Below are 23,526 nucleotides of genomic sequence, written 5' to 3'. Positions count from 1 at the left end.
AAGTCTTCATACAGCCCCAGACGTGTAAAACCGCCGAATTGGTCATCAATAGCAGGCGCGAAACAACAACTTCACGCAACATTTTCCCCAGAACCGTATAAACGTCGTAGGACACCACGTGTTCGTCACTCACCGTGGTTGACATGTTTCCATTCATCTCCAATCGTCACATCATTGTCTCAAACCATAAGCATCCGAGTGAAGCTCTAGCTATACAGCATACATGCGGTAGGCTCCCAATGACAACATGCGTTTTGCCAAGCTGTTAATTAGTGTATAAGGTTGAGATGCTGTCCATCCTCTTGATCACTGTTTGCGATAGTTGTATGGCCTCTGACATCGGCGAAAATTGTGATGACAGCTGTAACGCTAGTAGACATGCTGATAGCTGGAGACCGATAACGATATCTATAACAATTCAAGCACTGGAACCTGCCTTCACGAAGAACAGACGTCAGGGCAGCAAAGAATAGATGCCTCTCCTTGCGGACCGTCACAGTCCTACTAGTACCATGTCTGGGCATAATGAGCAAGTCGACGTTGCTCGCTGAGTCTAGGTAGGGCCCATCATATCGAGCATCAAGACTTCAAATATCATATTGACTTCCCGGTACGTTGAAAGCGGCGCCAGCGGACCCAGAGACGTACATGATCCCGTACTGAACCGCATGATTGATGAAGGAACGGAATTCTTGTTCGCGACAGGATCGTCTTTTCTCGATTAGTACATTGTTGTTGTACCAGTCCCACACTTCTGAAGCATGCAAACATGAAGGCAACAGCTGGTCCTGTTAAGACGGCAAAGACAAAGCCCCGGACATCAGGAAAACATATTCGTGCTCTATGTCAATGGTATTTATAGTCTTGAAATGAAATATGAGGTCAAGCAGGACGCATGGTCTGTGTGCACGAAGGCGTTTATTTGTACTGTAATTCTTGGTGAAGTTACGGTGAAAGTAACTTCTAGGTAAATTGCTTGAGAGATAGAGCAGACTCTTGACACGCGTGTAGTCTAACGTAGAACCTCATTACTGGTTGCATAAGCCACATATCTATAGCAACGCTGATTTATGTTCTTCTGCTACCACACGTGTCCCTTAGTTTGTTTGATATTTGTGACATTGATGTTACGCCACATAAGAACAGCGACAAACGCAACAGCCCAGACTGCAACAGCAACCGTCAACAATCTCAATTGCGTATCCTCATAGGCATTTTGAATTGCAATGCGAGTTGGAGAGCCGACTGGATACGACAATTGGGTTGTAATGTCTGCGTAAATCATGACGAAGTTTTCGAGATCCTCAACAGGCAGATACTGCATCAGTTTCGCAGGCATCATGTCTTGCCAGATCGCAGCGGCGATTGTAGATCCGATCGCAGAGCCGATACTGCTGAAAACGCCGAGAACCGCGATGGAGACTGCGACATGTACATGCGACGCGGCAGCCAAGATTGCAATTTCTGCACAGATGACGACTACTCCTTGGCCCATCGCAATGAAAATCAGGCACATAACGATGTAACCTACATTTCCATCCGCATGACGGAAATGAATCATAAGACCCAAGCCGAAGACACTGATTGGAATACCGAAGTAAAGACAGACTGGCTTGAACAGTCCAGTCTTGTGGATGACGAATCCGACGGAGATTGCGCACAACACTCCCACGACAGTATAGCTCTGAACCACGTAGCTTGCCTGCTCCACGGACAAGTTCTTTACGACCTGCAGGAAAGAACTGAGGTAGCTGAACCATAGCACGTAGCTCAGAAACAGCGTTGCGGAGAGAAGGCACGCGCCAAAAGCGGTCCGATCCAGAAGCAGTGTATACGGCATGAAGGTAATGCGGGCGAAATACTTCTCCCAAAAGACGAAGGCGATGATCAATACGATGCCCACAACAAGCATGCTGATGACAAGAGGCGAGTTCCACCCTCGTGCTTGCAACGTATAAAGGTTGAAGGGCAAGAGAAAGAGGGCAACGCCAGCAGATATGAGGAGGAGACCGACCGCATCGAACTCGCGGCAGTAGTGCGACAAGGATTGGAGGGCAGTGCGATTGCTTTCGCGTTTAGGAATCAGGCCAAGTCTCCGGGCCTTCAAGTAGTTGTTCAGTAGCAAGCCGAAAAGCGGAAGGGTTACGGCAGGCACAAGTATGGTGAACATGCCGAAGCACCATCGCCAGCCAGGACCGCTGAGGAAACCCTGAGCTACAGGTCCTGCTAGCCAGCAGGTGATGAGGCTGGATGAGGTAACAATTGCCTGCATCAGACCTCGACTCCGGAGTGAGGATGTATCAGCCACGAAGACGGATATGGTGTACTGGACACCGTTGTTGCCGACAGTGTAGAAGACCATGGCAGCTGCGTACGCTTCGACTCCATTACAGGCAGCCATCATGATGAGACCGATGACAGCAATACAGATACAGAACAAGTAGCCCTGGGGACGACCAAAGACATCCAGAATCTTAGCGAGAGTAAGATTCGTAACGCCTCCAATGACACTACTCATGATGCTGACGGTCGGCGTGAGAGAGTGAAGGGCAAAAGCAGATGTGATGTATGGCAACAAGGCGCCCACTACACCACCAAGCAGTGTCTCGACGAAATAAATGACCCATAGTAGCACGTAGGCCACAATGAGGGCGTTCTTGGTCCATGCGACGGTAGTGGCTTCGATATTCTGGATTCCTGCTTGAGCATTGGCGTTTGGGAGGTTCTCGTCTGATAGCGGCTGTATGGAACTCTCGGAGACCGCAATGCTGGTCTCATTGCCGCTTTTTGGCTCCGACCGGGCGTTCGCAAGCATGGCGAGGTGAAAGTGTAAAGATTGAGGAGTCGGGGATTGTGAATCTGAGAGCTGCAAAGAGATGCTCACTGCGTGCTATTAGAAGTACAAAGTTTCTGGGTTGCCACTGGCCTACATTGGTGACCTTGGCGATCGCGGCTACTGGTGGAAGGGTCGGGAATGAAAAGAGCGAGGTGGAGACAGTAGCGCAGATTTGAGCTGAGAGACTTAAAAGATGCTGCGCTATCATAACATGAGACTGTGCCTCGTTTGATCTGGCGGCACAATAAGGGAAGGTGCGACGCGAATGCGATGTTGTAGCGCCATAACTTGCTCATCGGCAGCACCCACGGGTTAGAGTATCGGGGTTGATTCCTGCCAACAATTGTGTACCGGTATGACTACCGGTTTAGGCAACGTGATTAGGATTTCGTACTCACGTTTGTCTAGTTGTGAATAAGGCGTTCCTTCATGCCAGCCAAGCCGACTAGCTTCAGTGGCACATCCAAATCGGGTCAAGTGATGCTGTAGGGATGAGGCCTTTTGCGGGAGTTGTTTAAGCGACCCAGACCCCCATGAGCGGGAGGCTTGTACTCGTAGGACGTCGTGTAGATAGGGACAGTAAGGTCAAGAGTCACGCTCAGACTGGTCAAGATGTAACGGCTCAGAACACGGCCTCGTCTTGGAATACGTCGCTGCGCAAGCCCCTAACAAACGGAAACGTCGAATACCTAATCACCGCCGCTTGCGGAGGAACTACTTGTATAGGTGAGACTTACAGCCGCGCTCACATCCCGTGCCACTTCTTGACATGAGTCTCTCTTTGACGATACCTAGCTGATAACCATCTCCCAAAACACTCAGGTTCGACTTTGGGCTGCGGATGCGACACATAGATGTTTTGTATCATTCAATCGCAGAGTACCTACAAACGTTTGTGCTAGAATATAGAATGAAATATAGCTCTACCTGGCATATCTGGGTTCAGTATTGAGAGCCTGCCGCCAATTGCAAGTGGACAGCTAGTGTACCCTAGTTTCCTTATGACTATGTGCATATATCAACGTCAATGAGCTCTGCATAGCTCATAAACTCTGAGTCCTCCATGAGCATCTCCCGCTCTTCGGGGAAGGTACCCAAGACCAACTCGACTCCCCCATCTTCCTTCATCGGAAAGATGACTAAGAAACGGAATCGACCACTTGCTCGCTCAAGCTGCGGCCTCATCGTGACTGGAGACCCTCCATTGCCAAAAATACCGTTACCGAAGTTGATCTCGGTTGTCTGAAACATGATCATGTTCGATATCATGGTATGCATGTGCGCAATGCCCATGTTGGCTGTCGAAAATCTGCTATAGTCCGGCAAGGATTTGAGTACTGTAAAGGCATCATGTACGACGGACGGCGTGATTCGTGAAGCGGCCTCTCGCAACATGAGAGCGACGCGCCCAATACTAGTTTCAGAAGAGCTCAGCTCTTTCACCGGCATACTCGCACGGTTTAGGATGAGCATGCTGCCCATGTACGTCGATGGCAATGACGAAGAGAAGAAAGGCCGGCCATCTGTCGGCAGCTCGAGGATAGACATTTCGTTCGACTCGAATGTTTCCTCGTTCAACTTCGTGGCAACATCATAGCGTGCTTTCACTGCTGCTCGCCAAAAGAATGCTTGCACGATGTCGCTCACTGATGTTATCGTGCCGTTTGTTTCCGGATCAGTCATGACGTCCCGTTTCAGCCGCTGCACCTTCTCTGGTGGGATCAAGAATAAGGTAGTGTCTAGTCTCCTCTGAGTTGGGGGCAATGGCCAGACAGGGTGTAGTTGGTACACTGGCGGCTTCCCAAGGCTTCGATGATCCGATCGCTTCTCGTGTGATCCTGCCTCTTTCTGGTCGTCGGTAGGGACGAACGGTAAGAAGCCCCAGATATCCGGGTCAACCTCTTGCACCGGCTTTGCATAGCCCTCGAGATCATGCAATATCTCAGGCAAGCTATGATTGAAACTCTCAGTGTCGTACCAGTCACAGTTCGCGGAAGTGTCCCCTTGCAAGAACCTGCACTTCTCACCCCAAACCTTGAGGGCAAGGATGGCTCCAACACCGTCCAAGCAGCAATGGTTGAGGTCTACTGCAAGGATGCAGCCTCCTTTGACAAAATTTGCTTGTGCGACAAGGATGTCTGCTGGGAGTTGAGGGAAGGTATCTTGTCGTAGGACCATCTCGTCTTTGAAGGCAGAGGGAACAAACCCACCCTCTCGCAACGTGTCAAACGAAGGAAGATCTTTCGAGAGATCCTTAAAACCCAGTATGTCGCGCTTTGGTGCTGATATGGGGGGAATAGCTACGCATAGCTCGCCTTCGAAATTTTCTACCTCATCCTTGGAACAAGCCATCATCTTGCCTCCAAGGGCTGGTATGAGGTCCATCGTTAGTCTGAGGCCCCCTTGCAGGTTTTCAAATGCCGCTTCAAACGTTACTCCCTCTTGGAGTGGGATGTAGAACACTAGCCCCATGTAATGGTTTGGATTGACATAGTCGAAGGCATTGAGTCTGAATGATTGATGTGCTCTATGTCGTGCAATCAGTTGTTGCATCTTCGAATCACTACTCGTTTGGGAAACTTGGTCGTTTTCCTTCGTCTTTGATATAAAGGTCGTAAGAAGGGCAGAAAATTTGTGAAGCGTAGGATTCGCATAGAGATGACGCGGAGCGAGTTGATCTAATCCCTTGATCGCTGCACGCAGTGCCTTGACGACTGCGAAGACACCAAGTGAGTCTAGTCCAAACGAGAAAAGATCGTCATCGAACGAAGCACGCTGAATGCCTGGTGTTGAGAACTCCAAGATGTTACGAATTGACTCCACAATGGAAGCTCTCGAACTAACATCCACGGTGAATTCTGTCTCATCGTTTCGCGAACTGTAGAAACGGTCGATGAACTCAGCGTACAGCTTCATGGTGGCATGTCGTTTCACAGTTCCCTTATCAGTTCGCACGAAAGGCCTTTCCACTTCTGCGAAAGTTATAAAGTCTCTCAGAAGCTGATTTGTGTGGCGGGACATTGAATTCGCCTTCTCCACGACAGCCCAGATACTTTCGAACAACTCGTCAGATTTCTGAGAAGGCTCTTTCAGTTCAATTAGTAGGCCTGCTTGGGGTCGGTTGCTGCCGTACACCAGGCAGCCTTTAATTGCTGGGTGCTGGGAGATGAACGCCTCGGTTTCCAGAGGCAGAATTTTGTATCCATTGGATAGAACAATGAGATCATCGTTTCTCCCTTTGAACGCCCAGAGGTTTGGCTTGGTAGGGTGTCGCGTGTAGAGATCTTTGAAGTTGATCGAGTCCTCGTTGGGAAAAGTGTGGAATATGCCCTGGAACAACGATGCGTGCTCGTTGCGGTGAACCCAGTGTTCGTAGGTATCACTGTCCAGCTCTTTGAATTCGAATCCAGAGTATGGATGGAATGCAAACCAGAACCAGTCTTCTCGTGGAACGAGAAGGTTGCCGATGAACAAGCCTTCGGTTGTGCCTGTGAGATTCAGAACTCGTATTACATCGTTCACTCTTCCGGAGCTAATTGGGGACACAGGGCCTGAGTACTGTTAACATGTATTACAAACGAAGGGATTGAGTTCTTACCTCCAGAAGCACATATGAATTTCGAAGGTCTGAGAGTCTCCAAGACTTCAGGAGTGTCGCCCAGCTCGTCAACAAGAGACGGTATCATGCTCCAGATATCTATCTTCGCGTTCAATGCAAGAGTCTCTATGAGATTTACGTTTGGAACAACATCGGGTGGGCCTAGTATGCAGTGGAGATCAAATAATGCAGGGAGGAGGATATTCATGATGATCCCGGCCCCCTATTTGGAAATGTTAGCTTTTTTCCCTGTGAATAGTAGGAGTAGGGCCAACGGTTGGACGTTTAAGAAGATAAACGTTACTTACATGACACATTGGGAAGGATGAATAAATCCTGTCCCCAGAGTTCCAATTTGTCGTCCAAGGCAAAAGACCCCCGTCACCTTCTGTTGGTGGCAGAGAGCGTATTGCATCCATGGTACCAATCAAGCCATGTGACCACGGAATAGGTTTTGGCACACCAGTAGATCCAGACGTATGTAGAAAACAAAATGGGTCGTTGACGGCTTCTTCGAAAGGTTTAGTGTACGGATAAGGATCGGCGTCTTCAGCATCAAGAAGCTCGTCCAACAGCGGAAGTTCCAACAGCTTCATCGACCGCGCTTGCAACAGATCCTTGACAAGAGGTACGGTTGGTGTCTCTCCAGCTTTCACCCATGTGTCACACTCAGTCGCCTCCAAGACAGCCAAAGCGCCAGCTGTACTATTCTTCGGAGACAGATATAGTGCAGCGTAGCCAACTTTGACACAAGCGTGAGTCAACAGAATGTGCCGGAGATCATGTGGGCCAATGTACCCGACTGGTCGAATGACAGCCGATTGTCCGACCTGACGATGGAGCCACCATGCTGTTTTGTCGATTGCCTTTACAAACTGCCTTGCGGAGACCGTTCGAAATTTGAGTGACTGACCCGAGGTCTGCGCGAGTGAGAACAGAATCCGGTCTGGCTGGGCCTTTGCTAAGCTATCCAGGATGCAGGGAATGAGTCTTTTGCCAAAGCTCTCACCGGTGTCCGGGTCATGACTCGTACCCGGGAAGTCTTTTGGGCTTTCATCATCCATAGACGAAGGAGAGGGTGGGGTCATAGAACTTGACCTCGGGGACCGCTCGTATGGTGTCGAAGACCCGCTTTGTAGTAGAGGTGTTCTTGGCGAAGAATATCCGCTTCCAGTGCCATTGAAGCGTTTCTTCGGCTGAAGATAGATTGCTGAAGATTCGATGATCCCTTTTGTTCCGGGCTCAGGTGCTCTCTCCACAAAATGACTGGGGCGATCATCTTGATACGCCAGCGTCAATCGCTCGTCTTTCTGGAATTCTCCTTTTGGGGCACTAACCCACTCTCCATTAGCCAGTAGGGCAACACTACAATGCCATGGAGTGGTGTAGCCAGTCTTTGTATTGAGCAGGCTGATGGATACCTTGTGCTCACCCAAGGACTCGTGGATAGATAGCCTCAAGTAGTCGGGGTAGGCGTTCTTTACAGCTGCAGCAAATGCCTATCCAAAATCAGCTAGTCTCTTATATTTGACACAACCATTAAGACTTACGTATCCACGAAGAAGCATTTGCTTGGCAAGATACTTCACGTCTCTTTTGTAACCATTGCTGCTCAAATTTTGTGAAAGTGGGAAGATGTGCTTCAGGTCGGATTCAAGAAACTTGCGATATCCCAAATACGTCAACTTCGTGTCTTGATCATTAGCGATCAGTTTATCGACATCCAGGGTATCGTCGCCGTATTTGTTGAGGAGTAGTCTTCGAAATTGTGTACAGTTTGCGACGTAAGTGATCTCTCGGAGCTTATCTGGCAGCGGGAAGTCCAACAGGTCTTTCATTCGGGAAAAGATAAGGTGCTTGAACCCTCTATCGGTTGCCATCTTGCGAAGGGCCTCACCGTAAGCCCAAGTGTCGCGGTCCGAGATCGACAACAGGTCTTAATCCGTAAAATTAGTTCAAATGCGTGGCGTTGAGGGTATATTCAGCATACCATTGTATGTTATTCCATCTGAAATGATCGTGATTCTTGCGCCTGGACTGTATATTGCTTTGATTCGCAGACATATGTTGTTTAGTCCATCGAGGGCCAACTCTTCTGCTTTGTCGGGCAGATTACCGAGTACCTTGTACACGTGATTGGCGGATTTGAACGGAAATGCTGGTAGACAAGCTTCGATCTGTCGGCCTGCTGAGACGTATCGGTTGATAGTGGACAAAAAGTTCTCGATACCTGCTGCGACTCTTTCCTCGGAGTCATTGAATTTGTTGAGAGCACGCTCGAGGAAAATGTCCAGGATTTGACAGGAGAGACTCGGTGCTGGTGATTGTGAAGACAAGAGTGAAGACGAGGTCTTGTCACCAAAAGATAGGCCAAGGCCCTTGTTGGAATTGGTCGAGAATATGTGTTCAGCCATGGCTTGTGCTTTCGAAGAATGTAGACTCTCAATCTTTCGACATTCCCTAAACTTTCGTATAGCGACTGTGATCGTGGCTCATCTTGGGATAAAAACAGTTCCACACAGGGGAACGGGTTGTCATAATAGGTGCAACTTCAACTGAGATACACATGACAACGAACGTTCAATTCTGTTACATACCTAAGTAGGACACTAGCGCGGTGCCCGGCGCCTACACACTAGGCACAGGCCAGCTCGGCCTTTATCCACTAATGGCAGGTGAGGACTTCTTGGAAGGCTGGGCGGTGGCTAAGAGCAAGTTTTCACGAGTCGTCTAGTGAGAATACCAGCGTGACTCCCTGATTGTTGCAAAAGATGTAAGACCTAGCCTCACACGAAGATAGTGTCACGCGATTACGGCTCGGGCGTCAAACACGCGAACTTGGCCAAAGAATAAGATACCTAGTTTAGCTCCCGCTCACTAGGCGTGCCATTACAGTCGTTACCATGAAGTGGGCTGTATAGGCGCTAATAATCACGGTCACTAGCCTGCGTATATCTCATTACCCTTGGCTGTGTGGCCATATGGCCAAGTCATTCCGAGCTTGCAGAGGCTATAGCTTCTCCTTCGTATCTCTACCTCGTTAAAAATTTCCGGAAAGAGCAGTTGTGCCTTCTTCGTGAGCACATCTATGAGGATAGCTTCAGTGTTTCTTTGAATCGTCTGTGAGTGCTAATCTGCAACAGCCAATCGGACTTACAAATCATCGAATCCTGCGTATTTGATCCTCGTATAATTTTTTGCTTACTACAAGCAAAAAAATCCATGGTCTTGCCCGAGTTTTCAACCGCTCAGGTGTTCTGCAAGTTCCTTGACACGGACAACGAGATTTCGCACCAGACCGTCCTCAACGACATTGTCTTGCCAACTGAATCCCACAGTCAAAGCGTTGTCCCCTCCAGAAACAGCACTCATGGTGACTGCACTTCCTGAAACAACTGAGCTGCGACTGAATGTCATCCTTCCCACGCGCCAGCTCGTCTTGACCGGCTCCTTATCAAAGCCTGAAAATTGTCCTAGATTGGACACCTCAAAACCAGCATCACGTTCTTTGCCTATAGCAGAGCTGAAGACTTGCGCCACATCCGGAACTGTCTTGAAAATCGCGACATTTGTGTAAGGTTCTCCTGACGGAGATAAGTTGTCCCTCAGGCGTCTCGTAATCTCCTTAGAGACTTTCTGAGCTACTGACAGCATGGAGAACTCCGCTGAACCGTCCGTGTACAACTCAGATTGATTGATTTGTACTCGAAAAGCATCAATAAATGTTCCCATTGCATCGTGTGCTAATTCCCGAGGCAAGTCAAGCCAGGGGCGCAGATTTACTGGTATAATGCCTGTCAGCACATCGATCGGTGGAGGAAGAACATCGAAAAGAGCTGCAGCAATGATAGCAGAGAGAAGAGAGGTCAGTGAAAGACCGTTCTGTTTGCCCTTTTGTATCAATGCATTTGTAGAGATGGGTGATAGGTACAATGTCCGGTAGCGAGTCACGCAGGGAGTCTGGATGCGACCTCCTGTCCATTCCTTGGCCTTTTCTGCAGACGGTGCTGGAGTCGCCTCGTTTTGGATTGGCAGAGGGTGTAGTTCCTCCAGAGGAGGTAGGAGCTCAATGTTGTCTTTCACATTGACCGTTGTGATGCTTGCACTGATTGGTTCAGAGGCTGCTCTAGCAGCCCTGAGGGCGCGCTCAAAATACTTGTGGAAGATTAAACCCGCCATACCATCACCAATAGAGTGGTGGAAAATGAACGAGGCTGAGAAGCGGTCTTCTCGGCCAGCTTCTTGTAGGATCAGAAGTCGCCAGAAAGGAAGGCTGCCGTAGTTGTCTTTGAAGTTGAGGTTGTGCTGTTCCTCCAGTATCGCATCAAGCTCAGAGTCTTGCCCGTCAACAGTCTCCGGCTTTGAACGAGTGATGAAAGTAACACTTCGAGTGAGATCGATTGAAGGTAGACGTGCAAAATATGCCTCGGGAGAGTGCTCCTTGACTGGTATAGCGGAGAGGATGCCATGTTGACGAATGACGTCTTGCAGTGCGACAAAAATCAAGTTACGTAGATTTTGAATCTGAGTTGTCGTCGGTGCGGAATATCGAGCTGACAACCCAACATTATGATAGAAGCCTAAGTGGTGGCAGGCGCCCGAAAGTTGTTCAAGTTTCCCTGCAATGCCTCAATTAGCAACAACAGAATGAAGCTTCAATTGCAGTGTTGCATACCCAACGGTCGGAGCTTTTCGAGACTTTCTGCTTCCTTCATGATGACCGACTGGTGTATGAGGCTTCAAGCAGAACAATGTCTGAACTCTCGGCTCTACTATCTGCGACGCAACTCTGGCCGCACATGCCAGTGGACGCGGCAAACCGCAGGTCCACCAACACTGGGCTAACAGGCAGCTTCCCCATTGCGGGCTGACCCCGGTCTGCGCAATCGCGGGTCACGATACTAGCGCTTGCGGCAGGGGTTCGGGCGGGGCCGCTCCTTCATTAGCGCCATGCTTTAACCCTCTGTTAGCTAAAATGTGCTCACCACATAACTACCGCATTTCTGCTCATGATTTAAACGTGGCGGTTCATCGCACATGAGATTGCTGCTAACTCTCAATTAGCAAGACTTTCCGTCCTCCACTCTCACCATGTCAGACACGTCAAAGCCGTACGCGTATCCCTATTCGCAAGCCGTGAGGTTGGACCCCCGTATCACAAGCCCTCGCCCCATCATAGATTCTGCGTTGGCACCCCTGATCGATTCGTTCCTGCTGCCGGAGAAAATTGAACCAGAGTTCCTCCGGGACTTGGCAGCAGGCGACGGTGACGACGCTTTCCTCGACTCCATTTCCAAGGCTAGGCCCGGACTACAGCACACGGAACACGTTATCAGCGGCCTGTATGGGATCCCGATCACTCTGTCAATCTTTTCACCCGAATCGCCGTCTACGGTGCCCTTGCCTGCTGTGTATTATGTTCATGGCGGTGGTATGGTATCTGGCAATCGTTTTGCGGAAGTTCCGTCGCTTCTAGACCTACTAGAAGGTATTGCCTGTATCATTGTGTCGGTAGAGTACCGTCTTGCACCCGAGACTCGTGCCCCCGGGGCAGCCGAGGATTGTCACGCTGGCCTCGTGTGGGTATCTGATAATGCTGTCAGCCTTGGAATCGACCCTGGCGCAATTACCATATGTGCGGTGTCTGGTGGTGCAGCATTGGCTGCAGCCACATGCCTCATGGCCCGCGACAAGAAGCTTCCAGCCATTCCGGTCAAAGCTCAAATGCTTTTGTCGCCAATGTTGGATGACCGCTGTGAGAGCGTTTCGGATAAGCAATACGAGTACGGCGTTCCATGGAGTGGAGTCACAAATCGGTGTGCTTGGAACCATGTACTTGGTGATTCCGCTGGGACGGGAAACGTGAGTTCCTATCAGTCGCCATCAAGAGCTGTTGATTTGTCAGACCTCCCACCGACATACATTGACGTTGCAGAATGTGAAGTTTTTCGCGATCCTGCAGTAGCATATGCAACGAAGATGTGGCGTTGCGGGTCAACCTGTGAGTTGCACGTGTGGCCGGGAGGTGTACATTTGTTTGATGCTGTCAAGAACCCTGACATACCCCTGGTAGCAGTAGCGTTTACTACAAAACAAGCTTGGCTGAGAAGAGTTATTCCAAATGTAGAACGTAGAGAAACGTCGTCCGTAAGACCCTCTACCGAGTAATTTTATTTCATTTGGAGAGATCGAATTTGTATCGCTGCATTGTCGGAATGCGATTCGTGAACAGCTCTCAACGAGGCTTCCGCTTCCAGATATCCAATGACATGGTTCGCAGGCTTACAAAAGAGACCTCCGTCAATTAACGGCGACTGCGAATTTTTCTGTTGACTCTTGTAGATGATTGGAGACCTCGGGGTTTTGATAAGCTGAAAGCTCGATGTGCCAGATCAACAGGAGGAGGATCCTGTAGCAAAGCCACTCCGCTACTCGATCACTTCGTTTTCATGATGAGGTTGAGTCCTGTTTTGAACAAATTCGAACCCGTCGAACAACCCCTCTCCAGCAATGTCCAGGGCATCGCCTTCATCCGGGAGTCAATTGCTATAGTAGGTTCCATTCGGCCATGTGCACTGCCAGTAGATTCCGCAATACGGTAGACCCAAGGCAGTGGGCTCCGGCTCTGGACCTGCATCGTTCAACAGTAGTGCTGCAACACCATGTGGCGGCAGGGTAACAGTGAGATTTCGCAACGCAGTCCCGTTCTGCGTATGCGTCCACATGTCGTACACATCGTAGAGGCGACCTGCACGAATAGCCCAGCTTTCGGTGAGGTTGAAGGAAAGGTCCTGCGTTATGTCGAGGGTATTCAGGAGCATGAAAACGACGCCGTAGCTGCTGTTGCCTGACCAGTACTGTGCGGGGTAAGAAGCATTGGAAACATAGTCAGGCTGATTATTACCCCATCTGAAAGGTGCAATAGACTCCCCGACGTTAGGATCTTGATTTATCTTGATGATGTCTTTGTTCTTCAAGATATTCCGAGCCTCTTCGGTGGCATTGGGCAGATTGGTGGAAATGAACAATGGACTCTTTAGAAGGGCCCATGCTGTGAAGTGGCTTTTTGCCTCATCGTAAGTCAAATTACCGATGGGGTCTCCCTGGCCTGTGTTTCCGACTTCAAGCATATCCATGTCGTTATGGCCGTAAAAGTCAGTTGCCCAGTACTGGAAACTCGCATTGTCGATGATCGCGGCAAGCGAGTTCCACCATGGTTTGATGTCACCATTGATGCGCCAGCTGTGACCAAGTCGTTTTCCCCAGATCCAGGGTTGTTGCCATCCCCACTCACAAATCGAGAACCAGAATGGCGGTTCATCTTTCTCCTCCGCCCTGGCAGCGATAGCATCCGCCATTCGTTGATAGCGACCGAGAACATTCTCATTCGTAATGTTGTCGAATGGTATGTAGCAATTGTCGTACTTGAGATAGTCGAAGCCCCAGTCACTGAACGTTTGGAGGTCTTGCTCTTCGTGTCCGTAGGATCCAGGATAACCAGCGCATGTTTTGTAGCCAGCGTCCGAGTACGCTGAGGCAGATATACCGATGCTTTTGAGTTTGTCTGTCAAGCTCTTCATACCTGATGGGAATCTCTCGGGATCTATAAATCAGTCAGCGGAAGACTAGAGATAATAGCTTAGACTGCATACCTTCAAGCAACAGACCGTCATCGCCTCGCTCCTTCTTAGTAAAGCAGTCATCGAAGATGATGGAGTTGTAACCGGCTTCAACTAGACCTTCATCTACCATTGCTTGGGCCATAGCAAAGAGCTTTTCTTCGTTATAGTCGCATCCAAAGGCATTGAAGGCTAAATCAAATTTAGCACCTGATTCCAACCACAATAGAATCTTGCTCCGTACTGTTGTAGCCCATCTTGGGTAACTTTCCCACGCCATTCTTCAATGCCACTGTACCAACGACCAACAAATTAAACGTTACGAATCGGATTTTAAACATGGCGCGTTTCCCGAGTCTACAAATCGCAGGCGCTGCGTTTGAACCGATGGGAACCTCAGCGCACGAGGCGACGTGCAAGATTTAAATTGTCGTCAAAACAGAATGACGTTCCAACGTTTTGATGTACCCTGCAGCGTTCAGCGGTCTGCTGTCTTCGAAGATGAAATATCAGGAGACGAGTCTCTTCTTGGACCGGTGATGGATCGCCGTGTCGTATCTGTGAACTTTCATGTTCGAACGCCCCAGTCTAATTCGTGGAACTTGGAACGACCCCGCAGATCTGCGTTGTCTGCCTTACTAGCAGTGTAAACAAGTACGCAAGTCGATCCTACTGCCTGAAGATGCTGCAGTTGAATCGGTTCGTCGGATAGAAAGCCGCCTAGGCTACGCCCGTTTGAGCTCAAAAGATTAATAGATACCCCACTCTACGTGCTTGTAGAAAGCCAACTGCAAACGTCTGGAAATCAGTCGTATATGCTAAGTCGGTAAGCACTTTGACAAGGCTAAATAACGTCGCTTTAGCTTCAGCATACTACGCTTGAAGAGTTGAAGAACTCATTCATGTTATAGGCTGCGCGCGCATAGCACACGCCTGCCACTAGAGTGACAATGGCTATTAGCCATCGCAGCGAAGGATTATGTGCGGGCGGCTGCGTCAATATCGTTGGACTTGTGATCCGAAAGGATTTTGGTTGAAATCCCGGCAAGCTGGTACTGGGTTTTGGAGCACTCAACTTGAGCGCCATCTCCATAGGTAAGAGATCATGCCGTGCTATTGTGACGTTAAAAAACGCGTCATGGTATGCATGGGATTTAGTTGCACGAAGCAACGAGCCTGTATCATACCGAGGTATATGCGGATGTGAATGAAATCTTCCCTAGACTTCATTTCGACTTGCAAGGCGTATGAGTCGTTCACTCACCGACTCTTTGTCAGCGAAAGAAAAGGACCATTTTTGAGGGAGATAACTAGCCAGTCACTGCTCAGTGCCACTTCTTGTGTAGCAACAAAAAGACGCGTGACATCTTCAAAAATTGAAATCACCTTCAACATGAAGTTTAGTCCTTCACACCAACGCTACTTAGCGCTTTCGCGATGCTGGGTACGTATCCAAAAGTCTTCCATTATCCAAAGTCCCTATTTTGGTAAGTTTCCGCGTGTAAAGGTCAGGTTGGATCTTTTAGCGACTACTCACAGCGACTGATAACTTCGTCGGCCTGTCTGCCTGGCAGATGCTAAAATCAAACCTCCGAAAGAGCTACCCCTGAGTAAGCTAGAGTAGGCAAATGGAGAGTCGCTTCTCACCTCTACAAACAGCTTGTTGAATTCCATATATGCAACTGCTCTGCCGAGACATTGATATTTCCCGTAATGAAAGCACAAATCGACCGTGTGACTCATCTCAGCAGCTTTCTCGGTGCTCGCCTCGATCCAACGCTCTGGTCGAAAGATATCTGCATCTGGGCCGTAAATTCGCTTGGAGTGCTGGATAGCGAGGATTGACCCTGCAATTTGTGTGCCTTCGGGAAGATACTTGCCATCAATAACGTCTCCACCTGGCGGCACTTGCTTGAACATAGCCCCTGTTGCGGGTGGCATCATTCGAAGCGCCTCTTTGATCGCTGCTTGCAGATAGGGCATACTGCGCGCCTCAGCGTCAGTAACCGGAGACGATATCCCTCCTGTACGAATTCCTTCGTCGATCTCAGACTGGAGCTTCATGTATGAGGTAGGGTTAGTAAGTACGTGCAGCATGAATGCTCGAACGGTATTGGCTGAAGTGTCACTTCCGGCGATTATCTGGAGGAGTGCCTCTCCTGCGGCTTCATCTTGGGTCAAACCATGACGAATGAATGATCCAAGCATGTCAAAGCGAGTTTCTGCGTCTGGTTGAAAGCGCTCCGCCACGATGTCCTTGGCAACCCTGATCTTATCAGTGATGTGAATTTCAAGAACAGAATTCGTGGCACACACCCAATGAAAGCGCCGAAGCCGAGTTTGTCAGTTTCGGAAGGGAAAAGTTTTCTCAGAACCCGTGACTGCAGTACATCCGCCAGAGCGGGTATATCGGCTACTGTCATCATGAATGGGATCGATGCCTTCGTTATCTCTAAGTAGTCGTACTTGTCTTCGTCCGTGTCGAGATATCCAAAAGCCTGGCCAAAAGCTAGGTCGCTAATCACATCCAGGGTGAAAAATGACGCCTTTTCACCAAAGTCCACAGGCCTGTAGATTTGAGTCGTTGATAGATACTTTGTTTCGATCAGATGAATGAAATTCGCTATATGTATAGCAATGGTGCTCTCCATCGATTCGTTCTCTTTTCCGGAGTACTGCCAAAATGTCAGCAAAACGCATCTACGAAAAACTAATCAAGTCGTACACCTGCGGCCATCTTTGCGCGTAATTGTGAGTGAGCGAGTTCGTCGCGCATAGATAGCAGATTATCGCGCGCAGGGTCGAATTTCGCGGCCTTGTAGACTATCTGGGCATCAATAAAAGCTCAACTGAGATCTTCTCTGAACTCACAGTTACCACGTGTATAGTTTGACCGCACGCCCATCATCCTACGCATAACTTCTGGGTCATTGGTGACAACCTCGTTGGGTCCGACGCGGACGAGTGAGCCTGCTAAAGTTGATCACATTTTCAAAAGGAAGTCTGAGTCTCATTACCATATATCTCATTCACCTTCTTAAACGCATAGGGCTGTCGCTGCTTTAAAGTTTGGCGAACCATCCACAACCTTGTGAAAGCTGCCCAAGCAGGTCCAGGAACATGTGAGAGGCGGCGCCATTCATGCCACATATGAACGAAGTAGGCGATCAGCAAGCTCAAGACAAAGCCATAGAAAAACGACATGATTTGGCTGATGGATGGAAGATGCCCGTCTAGCAATCGCGAATTAATCGAGATTGTCATCGCGCGTATAACGTTGGAGGTGGAGCTCAAGAGTGGGCCTGTGGGGTTTGTAATGTTTCCCAGGAGTTTACTCAGCTGACAAGCGAGTATATGTCGATCTCAGATGGGATGACCCCTCACTTGGGCAGGTTACTCTTCCTGAAAGAACTTGAAGAATTCCCGCTCCCCGCCATGGAGCAGTAAGGAGAAACCGTCGCTGGTCTTCGTTGATGCATTGCATAACGCATATAGACGTGGGCAAATCGCCTTCATATGGAAGTCGGCATTCACCAAAATCTTGCCTTATCAAGCCAACTAAGCCAGGACCTGCCCCCGTTACGAATCTGCCGTTCCAATGCAGCGTCCTTTGCTTTTGCGAATGTAGAATTAGCATAGTATTGTAGCATGAAAGCGGACAGACAAGCTTACCATCGAGCTCAGCTGCCACCTTCTTCATAGCAAGTAATGCATCCTCGTAAAACGGATACAGCTCAACAAACTCTTTCTCCCATGTGGAATGACCAGATTTCTTGTATACTCCTATCCAAACTTCAAGTTCCTCGATTGGAGACCTGCGAGGTAGCGTTATGCAAGGTAGCCTTGGATCCGCACCTGCTTGCAGTAGCAATTGCACGACGGGCAGATTCTGTTTGAGCTGTCTAAGATCATGCTGTACCGAATCATCTATAGCATAATGTAGAGGACGAGCGATGCCGGGATCTTTCCAGCCGCCAAGTTCATTCGGATCCTCCCCTGCTGCTATCGCTTCGTGTAAGGCCACCAGCCTCGTCTCTAGAGGTTCGTTTGAGATGCAGTGCTTGTGCAAGGGTGGGCATCTCCGAAATCTCGGCTCCAAAAATTTGACCATGATGGAGGCTGTACGTCCAACCTTTCAATGACAGTTGAATCATTCGAGGATAAGAGTCCTCGGAATCTCAAGCCAAGCGCTGTGCGCCTGCGATCGTGAGAGATGAAGATGACCCGCGCTGGGTTGACAAGTAGCTTGTTTGAGTCCCACCTGTTCTTCCTTTCGATCGAATAGCAAGGAAAATGATGAAGATAGTGAAATGCAGTTGCCGACGCGTGGAGGGGATGAGTGGGTAGCCAACGACGCAGTGATACCTAAAGCGAAAGTAGTTAGCGCCAATCACAAGTGGGGCATCGCCATCAGGCTGCAGCGCTTGAACTCACCAGCATGGACCTTGGCCACAAATCCCCCCCGGCTTTACCAGACTACCTACGTCTTACGTCCGAAACCATCTGTACTTGTTGTACGGATTGTCACTGTGATGGACTGCCTCATCCCCACGATGAAAGTGATCAGCAGACGTGTTGGATATCGCCGCTTCACATGCTGGGCGGCTAACACATTAAACACTGCTCAACCATGTTTACCGCCTGAGTATTACTGACAAAATGTACTCGAAATTATGTGGCCATGTCTGTAGCAATAGCAAAGCCATGGTAGGACCTAACGCCGCGCACACAGCTTAGGAATCAGCGAGCTTAGAAATCCAAACTCGAGCACGACATGCCTAACCAACGACAAGTTACAAGACCAGATCCAATGATAGGGCGCCTGAACTGAGCTTCATAGTTCAAAAGTCGCACCGTGCGGCTCGATAACACAGGCCGATGTAAATGATCCAAACCGCCTTGTAGACCAACCTCAACAGTCATGACGGACTCTACTACCAATCTGGCGTGGACCATTCCCAGCTCCGCATCCTCACCTACCCATCTCACACAGCGCTCCCTCTCCGTGCCAACTGCAGGACCGCACCAAGTCCTCGTCCGGCTAACCGCCGTCTCGCTCAACTACCGCGACCTTCTCGTAGCAACACGTTCGCCTGATTACCCAGGTATTGACGGGCTTCCTGGAAACCACAAGCCTGACCTCGTCCCATGCTCTGATGGGGCAGGTGTGATCCACACTGCAGGATCTGACTCTAAGTGGGCTGGCCATGAGGGAAAGAGTGTGCTTTTGCATCCCAATGAGTGGCTGTCTGGAGATGTGCGGAATCTGGAAGTTTCGAAAGTGTTTGGTGCTTCGGGCGCGAACGGTGTGTGCTTTGATAATGTCTTGCTGATGCTGAAACATCGCTGATTCGACTAGGAGTACTGCAACAATGGGCCGTTGTGTCCGATGAGCTCGTCGTCGAGGCACCGAAGCACTTCACCGGCACGGAAAACGCAAGTTTACCTACCGCTGGAGTCACGGCTTGGAGCGCGATTAGAGAGGGTCTCGATGCCTCCCTGAGTGGAGAGCTGCGAGATTGGCACGGCGGAAAGAGACTGGATGGGAAGACCGTCCTGACGCAAGGAACCGGAGGCGTGAGCTGTTTCGCGATCCAAGTTCGTCTACACGAGTTGATATCGTAACATGGCTGACCTGAACACTCAGATCGCAGCAGCGCTCGGCGCGACTGTCATTGTGACGTCTTCCTCCGACGCCAAACTTACATTTGCGAAAGGCCTCGGCGCGACGCACGGCATCAACTATGCTACCACCCCGGACTGGCACGAAGAGGTGCTACGGCTGACAGAGGGCAAGGGCGTCGACCACGTCATCGAACTAGGAGGTGCTCAAACACTACTAAAGTCCATCAACAGCGTGCGCGCAGGCGGTTTGGTCAGCCTGATTGGCATTCTGAGCGCGCCTCAAGACCTCCCAGCTGAGGTTGTCCCAAGTCTGCTGTTTGGCGGCAAGACGGGTGAGTGCAATCCCATCTCCAGCTTGTCAGTGCTAACACTCAGCTAGTGAAGGGCTGTTGTGCGTTCAGTCGGGATGCAACGGCCGAGTTTGCCAGGTTCGCTGAGCAGCACGGCATCAAGCCGGTCATTGCGAAGACGTTCGAGTTTGGCGATGCGATTGCGGCATTTGAGGCGCTGCAGAACCAGAGCGAGGTCGGGAAGATTGTGATCAAGATCAGCAAAGAGTGATTTATCTGTAGAACCGCATGGCGTAGCTTAGCCTCAAATCGAGGCTTCTAAGTGGTCGTGTTCTTGTGTTGGGTCCAGCCTGGCATCGCGATCGTGTTCACTCGCGCTGCGCAACATCACTACGATATTCGCCTTGTCCGCGATCGCTACACACCAACACGCCGTGCAATGTTGTTATTGCCGCTCGTTTCGACTTGTGGGCCGCTTTTCTCGGTCGCTGCGCAAGTGGTCTGATGTTCCTCGGTAGAACCGCCAAATCGGCCCAATGCGGCAATAGAATCATGCCACTTTAGTCTTGGGTTCTTAGAGTGTTGTCAGAACTAGTCGGAAGGACAGCAGCAGAGGCTGTGTAGAGGCATGTGACTCCGTAGTACATAGGCTGGGGCGTCGCGCTGGTCGCGTGCCGGCTACTTAGGTACTTCCACTCCCTTCGACTGAGCGATTTTGCTGTTCGCCCTTCCCTGTACATCCGGCCGAAACTGCGTTTAAAGGGTCTTATAGTGGTCTATTCGCGTGCAAATTCCCTCCTTTTATCACTCGCAGCAAGACACATATACATAGTCCTGAACGCAAGCAAAAGCGACTACTATACGTCTCAAGTACATCAACCACGCACCTTCTTAGTCGCCAAGCCGGATTCATCCAAGCACTACCGCGCCTCGCAACGCCACCAACACCTTACCCCCCGCCAGAATGTGGTTCAGCCGTGGCTTCTCGCTGACGAACTTCGTGATTGGATCATCAGCGCTATCGTTCCAGGTCTTCGTGCTCTACCCATGGCACGAGCAGCTCGACGAGGAATTCAAGGAGCTGCGAAAAGAGCATGCAAGACTGCTGGATGAGACGCACAAGCAGCATGGACTCGAGTTGAGGAGAATCCGGGAGCAGCTGGAGGGATTGAGGCAGGAGAGGAAGGGGTGGTGGCGATGAGGGATGCAGGATTGAAATGTACGTGGAATTACCTAGCAGGAGACTGTACGGTCTGTGAGGGTGAGTTGACTGTGCGCGATTATCCATGGTGTGGATAGAACTGACGTGGACATTAGAGTTGTATTGATATCAATGATTGAATTTTTACGAAACACTAGTAAACTTTCGGACATTGGATAGCACAGCGTACTGGGTGGCTAACACGTAAAGATGCGCGCAGTGTAGGCGGGGTAATGAAAGCTAACACAGAAACCGAAAACATGCGCCCAGAGTCTCCTCAGATGAGACAGTACAGACTTCCTGCGATAGCTGCCGCCATCACCAGAAACACCGCAAGCGAAGTGAACCACGGAACGTTATGGCCGCTGATATGCACGCCCGCAACACCAACTAACCTGGAAGAAATAGCGAGGGTGAAGATGGCGCGTGGAGTCCTGTAAGCAGCAGCAGCCTTTACTGCCTTTCGGCGCTGTGCTCCGGAGAGTTTGAACTTCTTCTCACGCATGGGGGTGGTGAGGCTGTAATCCGAACCGGTCGCGCGCTGCCTCGCCACCTGGCGCTCTGCCTTGTTATGGGTCTTTCTACGAACCATAATAGGCTCAAGAGAGTCGGAGTGCACCTCGTCTTCATCTGAAGAGGCTGTAGTGGAGACGTCAATGACATTGGCGGTGACCGTGATCTCACGAATGGTGGGAGGAGATTGCTGCAACTCCAAGGCGGCAGTCGTGTTGGCAGACTGAGTGTAAGCCGGGAGATCGTCAACAACAGATGGAGATGCTACAACCTCCTCGTCTGTTGCAGCGATATGAATATCCTCAACGGACACAAATGTGCTCTGGGAGTCGTACTGCGCCGTGGATGTTGGCAGGCTCTCGGCAGTCTTGTTCGAGTAAGCGTTATCGGACGTTACTTGAGTCTTCGTCCCGATGGCAAAGTTGGCAGGGGTATTGAAGAGATCGGCCTCAGTAGTAATGGATGCTACAACAAACCCAGGAGTAGACGGCTGTGTTGGTTCAAAACTCTTTGTTACGCCATCGGCCTCCAAGAGCTTCTCAGTCTGCATCTCGGTTGCGTCATCCGATTTGACATCAGGCTCAGAGACCATCGCTGTTGACTGTAAGATCGTGTCGAAAACAGGCGGAGCTTGACTGAAGTCCACAGTATCAGCAGATGATGGCTCAGTTGTGGTGTCCACCGAACGCTCAGCAGCGGTCTTCTGCGCGTTAATCTCCTTCCGTTGCTGCGCTCCCGCGTTTTTCTTCAACTTCACTGACGTTTCAGGTGAAGCTTGTGAATCATCAGAGCTCTGGACTTGTGGGGGAGTAGTGAGTGTCATCGCTTCCTTCACACCAACAATCTCCGGTGATGTTGGATGTTCAGACTTAGCGACATCGTTGGTCTTGGGCTGAACATGAACTGACGAGACCACCTTGGCATAGGATAGCGTGTTGCTCGGGTCCAGCGTCGTAGCGGCTGAGCGAAGAGACTCGAAGCCACCTGAAATGCTATCGATGTAGTCGTCCCAAGAGTCCGAGGAAGAGGGGACTGCATACTTAATGTCGTCGACTGCTGTGTTTTTGTTGTCATCAAAACCAAACACTTCGGTAGCTTTTTCTGCCTGATCATCGGAATGACAAACAGCAGGGTCAAGCACAACATCATCAGCTGTGTCTGTGCCACCACTGACATTAGATTTATCGTCGATCTCGTCCGTATCGACAATCGAACAACAACTTGTGTCGAAAACTTCTTCTTCCTCGCCATCATCATCAGCTGTGTCTGCATCGCCATCAACAATAAATTCTTCGATAACCTCCTCTGTGTACGCAACAGAACAACAACTGGCAGTGTCGACTTCTGCTCCTTCTGGGATATGATCAACATCCTCAACGTTCAAACGAGATGGATGCTCAGGCTTAGCAACGGTCTGCTGCTCAATCTCATTCCCATCATTGACACTCGCACGTGCCGCTTCTTCGGCATCAATCTCCTCCTGCTTTTCGTCTGCCCACGATAGCGTACGAGGCGAAAATGGTGAGAGCAGCGACAGCGGCGTACCATACGTCTGCGAAGCAATAGGTGTAGAGACCGACGAGCTGGCATCTGGCACGTCGCAGCAGTCACTGAGTGCCGCGAAGCGATTCGAGGAAGTCATCGCGAGAGATTGGTATATAGTAAAACAAGTAAGTGTTTGTTATATAGTTGAAAGCAAATGAATGTAGTGAGGTAGTTGAGTGTGTTGGGAAGGGCGCGTAAACGTTCGTAGATATACCGCACGGAAACCGGCTCGCAGCGCTCTTAGTGAAAGTCTCGCATCGCCTATCCGAAGTGAAAGCACCTGGAGTGAAAGCATCTGA

General features: G+C 50.0%; 7 protein-coding genes across 7 annotated transcripts; 2 read left to right on the top strand and 5 right to left on the bottom strand.

The window, feature by feature from the left end:
• Positions 1-1,081: 1,081 nt before the first annotated feature.
• On the bottom strand, positions 1,082-8,848 carry C7974DRAFT_433933 (transferase family protein; the record flags this gene model as incomplete). The annotated part of the gene is made up of 6 exons (XM_046144955.1): positions 1,082-2,740; positions 3,860-6,387; positions 6,435-6,657; positions 6,743-7,933; positions 7,985-8,370; positions 8,425-8,848. The coding sequence occupies 6 exons, from the start codon at positions 8,846-8,848 to the stop codon at positions 1,082-1,084; spliced, it is 6,411 nt and encodes a 2,136-aa protein (XP_045997076.1).
• An 826-nt stretch (positions 8,849-9,674) lies between these two features.
• On the bottom strand, positions 9,675-11,149 carry C7974DRAFT_433932 (alcohol acetyltransferase; the record flags this gene model as incomplete). The annotated part of the gene is made up of 2 exons (XM_046144954.1): positions 9,675-11,053; positions 11,110-11,149. The coding sequence occupies 2 exons, from the start codon at positions 11,147-11,149 to the stop codon at positions 9,675-9,677; spliced, it is 1,419 nt and encodes a 472-aa protein (XP_045997075.1).
• A 188-nt stretch (positions 11,150-11,337) lies between these two features.
• Positions 11,338-12,787, top strand: C7974DRAFT_184468 (lipase). Its single transcript, XM_046136436.1, has one exon. It carries the CDS (start codon positions 11,526-11,528, stop codon positions 12,600-12,602), a length of 1,077 nt encoding a protein of 358 aa, XP_045997074.1. The 5' UTR covers positions 11,338-11,525; the 3' UTR covers positions 12,603-12,787.
• C7974DRAFT_184496 (alpha-galactosidase) lies at positions 12,687-14,759 on the bottom strand. The gene is made up of 2 exons (XM_046136437.1): positions 14,087-14,759; positions 12,687-14,037 (listed from the first exon to the last, which is right to left on the bottom strand). Exons 1-2 carry the CDS (start codon positions 14,331-14,333, stop codon positions 12,974-12,976), a joined length of 1,311 nt encoding a protein of 436 aa, XP_045997073.1. The 5' UTR covers positions 14,334-14,759; the 3' UTR covers positions 12,687-12,973.
• A 550-nt stretch (positions 14,760-15,309) lies between these two features.
• Positions 15,310-17,450, bottom strand: C7974DRAFT_184506 (cytochrome P450). The gene is made up of 7 exons (XM_046136438.1): positions 17,071-17,450; positions 16,925-17,023; positions 16,779-16,876; positions 16,370-16,728; positions 15,701-16,319; positions 15,591-15,653; positions 15,310-15,532 (listed from the first exon to the last, which is right to left on the bottom strand). The coding sequence occupies exons 1-7, from the start codon at positions 17,315-17,317 to the stop codon at positions 15,473-15,475; spliced, it is 1,545 nt and encodes a 514-aa protein (XP_045997072.1). The 5' UTR covers positions 17,318-17,450; the 3' UTR covers positions 15,310-15,472.
• On the bottom strand, positions 17,451-18,263 carry C7974DRAFT_184435 (uncharacterized protein). The gene is made up of 2 exons (XM_046136435.1): positions 17,726-18,263; positions 17,451-17,666 (listed from the first exon to the last, which is right to left on the bottom strand). Exons 1-2 carry the CDS (start codon positions 18,162-18,164, stop codon positions 17,584-17,586), a joined length of 522 nt encoding a protein of 173 aa, XP_045997071.1. The 5' UTR covers positions 18,165-18,263; the 3' UTR covers positions 17,451-17,583.
• Positions 18,264-18,841: 578 nt separating this feature from the next.
• C7974DRAFT_184426 (uncharacterized protein) lies at positions 18,842-20,288 on the top strand. Its single transcript, XM_046136434.1, has 4 exons — positions 18,842-19,359; positions 19,413-19,651; positions 19,701-20,010; positions 20,058-20,288. Exons 1-4 carry the CDS (start codon positions 18,975-18,977, stop codon positions 20,237-20,239), a joined length of 1,116 nt encoding a protein of 371 aa, XP_045997070.1. The 5' UTR covers positions 18,842-18,974; the 3' UTR covers positions 20,240-20,288.
• The last annotated feature ends 3,238 nt before the right edge of the window (positions 20,289-23,526 follow it).

This window comes from Boeremia exigua (assembly GCF_020726555.1).
Source record: "Boeremia exigua strain MPI-SDFR-AT-0100 chromosome Unknown C7974scaffold_6, whole genome shotgun sequence".
Classification (NCBI taxonomy): domain Eukaryota; kingdom Fungi; phylum Ascomycota; class Dothideomycetes; order Pleosporales; family Didymellaceae; genus Boeremia; species Boeremia exigua.
The sequence above is the reverse complement of the archived record's forward strand: the minus strand, read 5'-3'. Positions and strand labels throughout refer to the sequence as shown.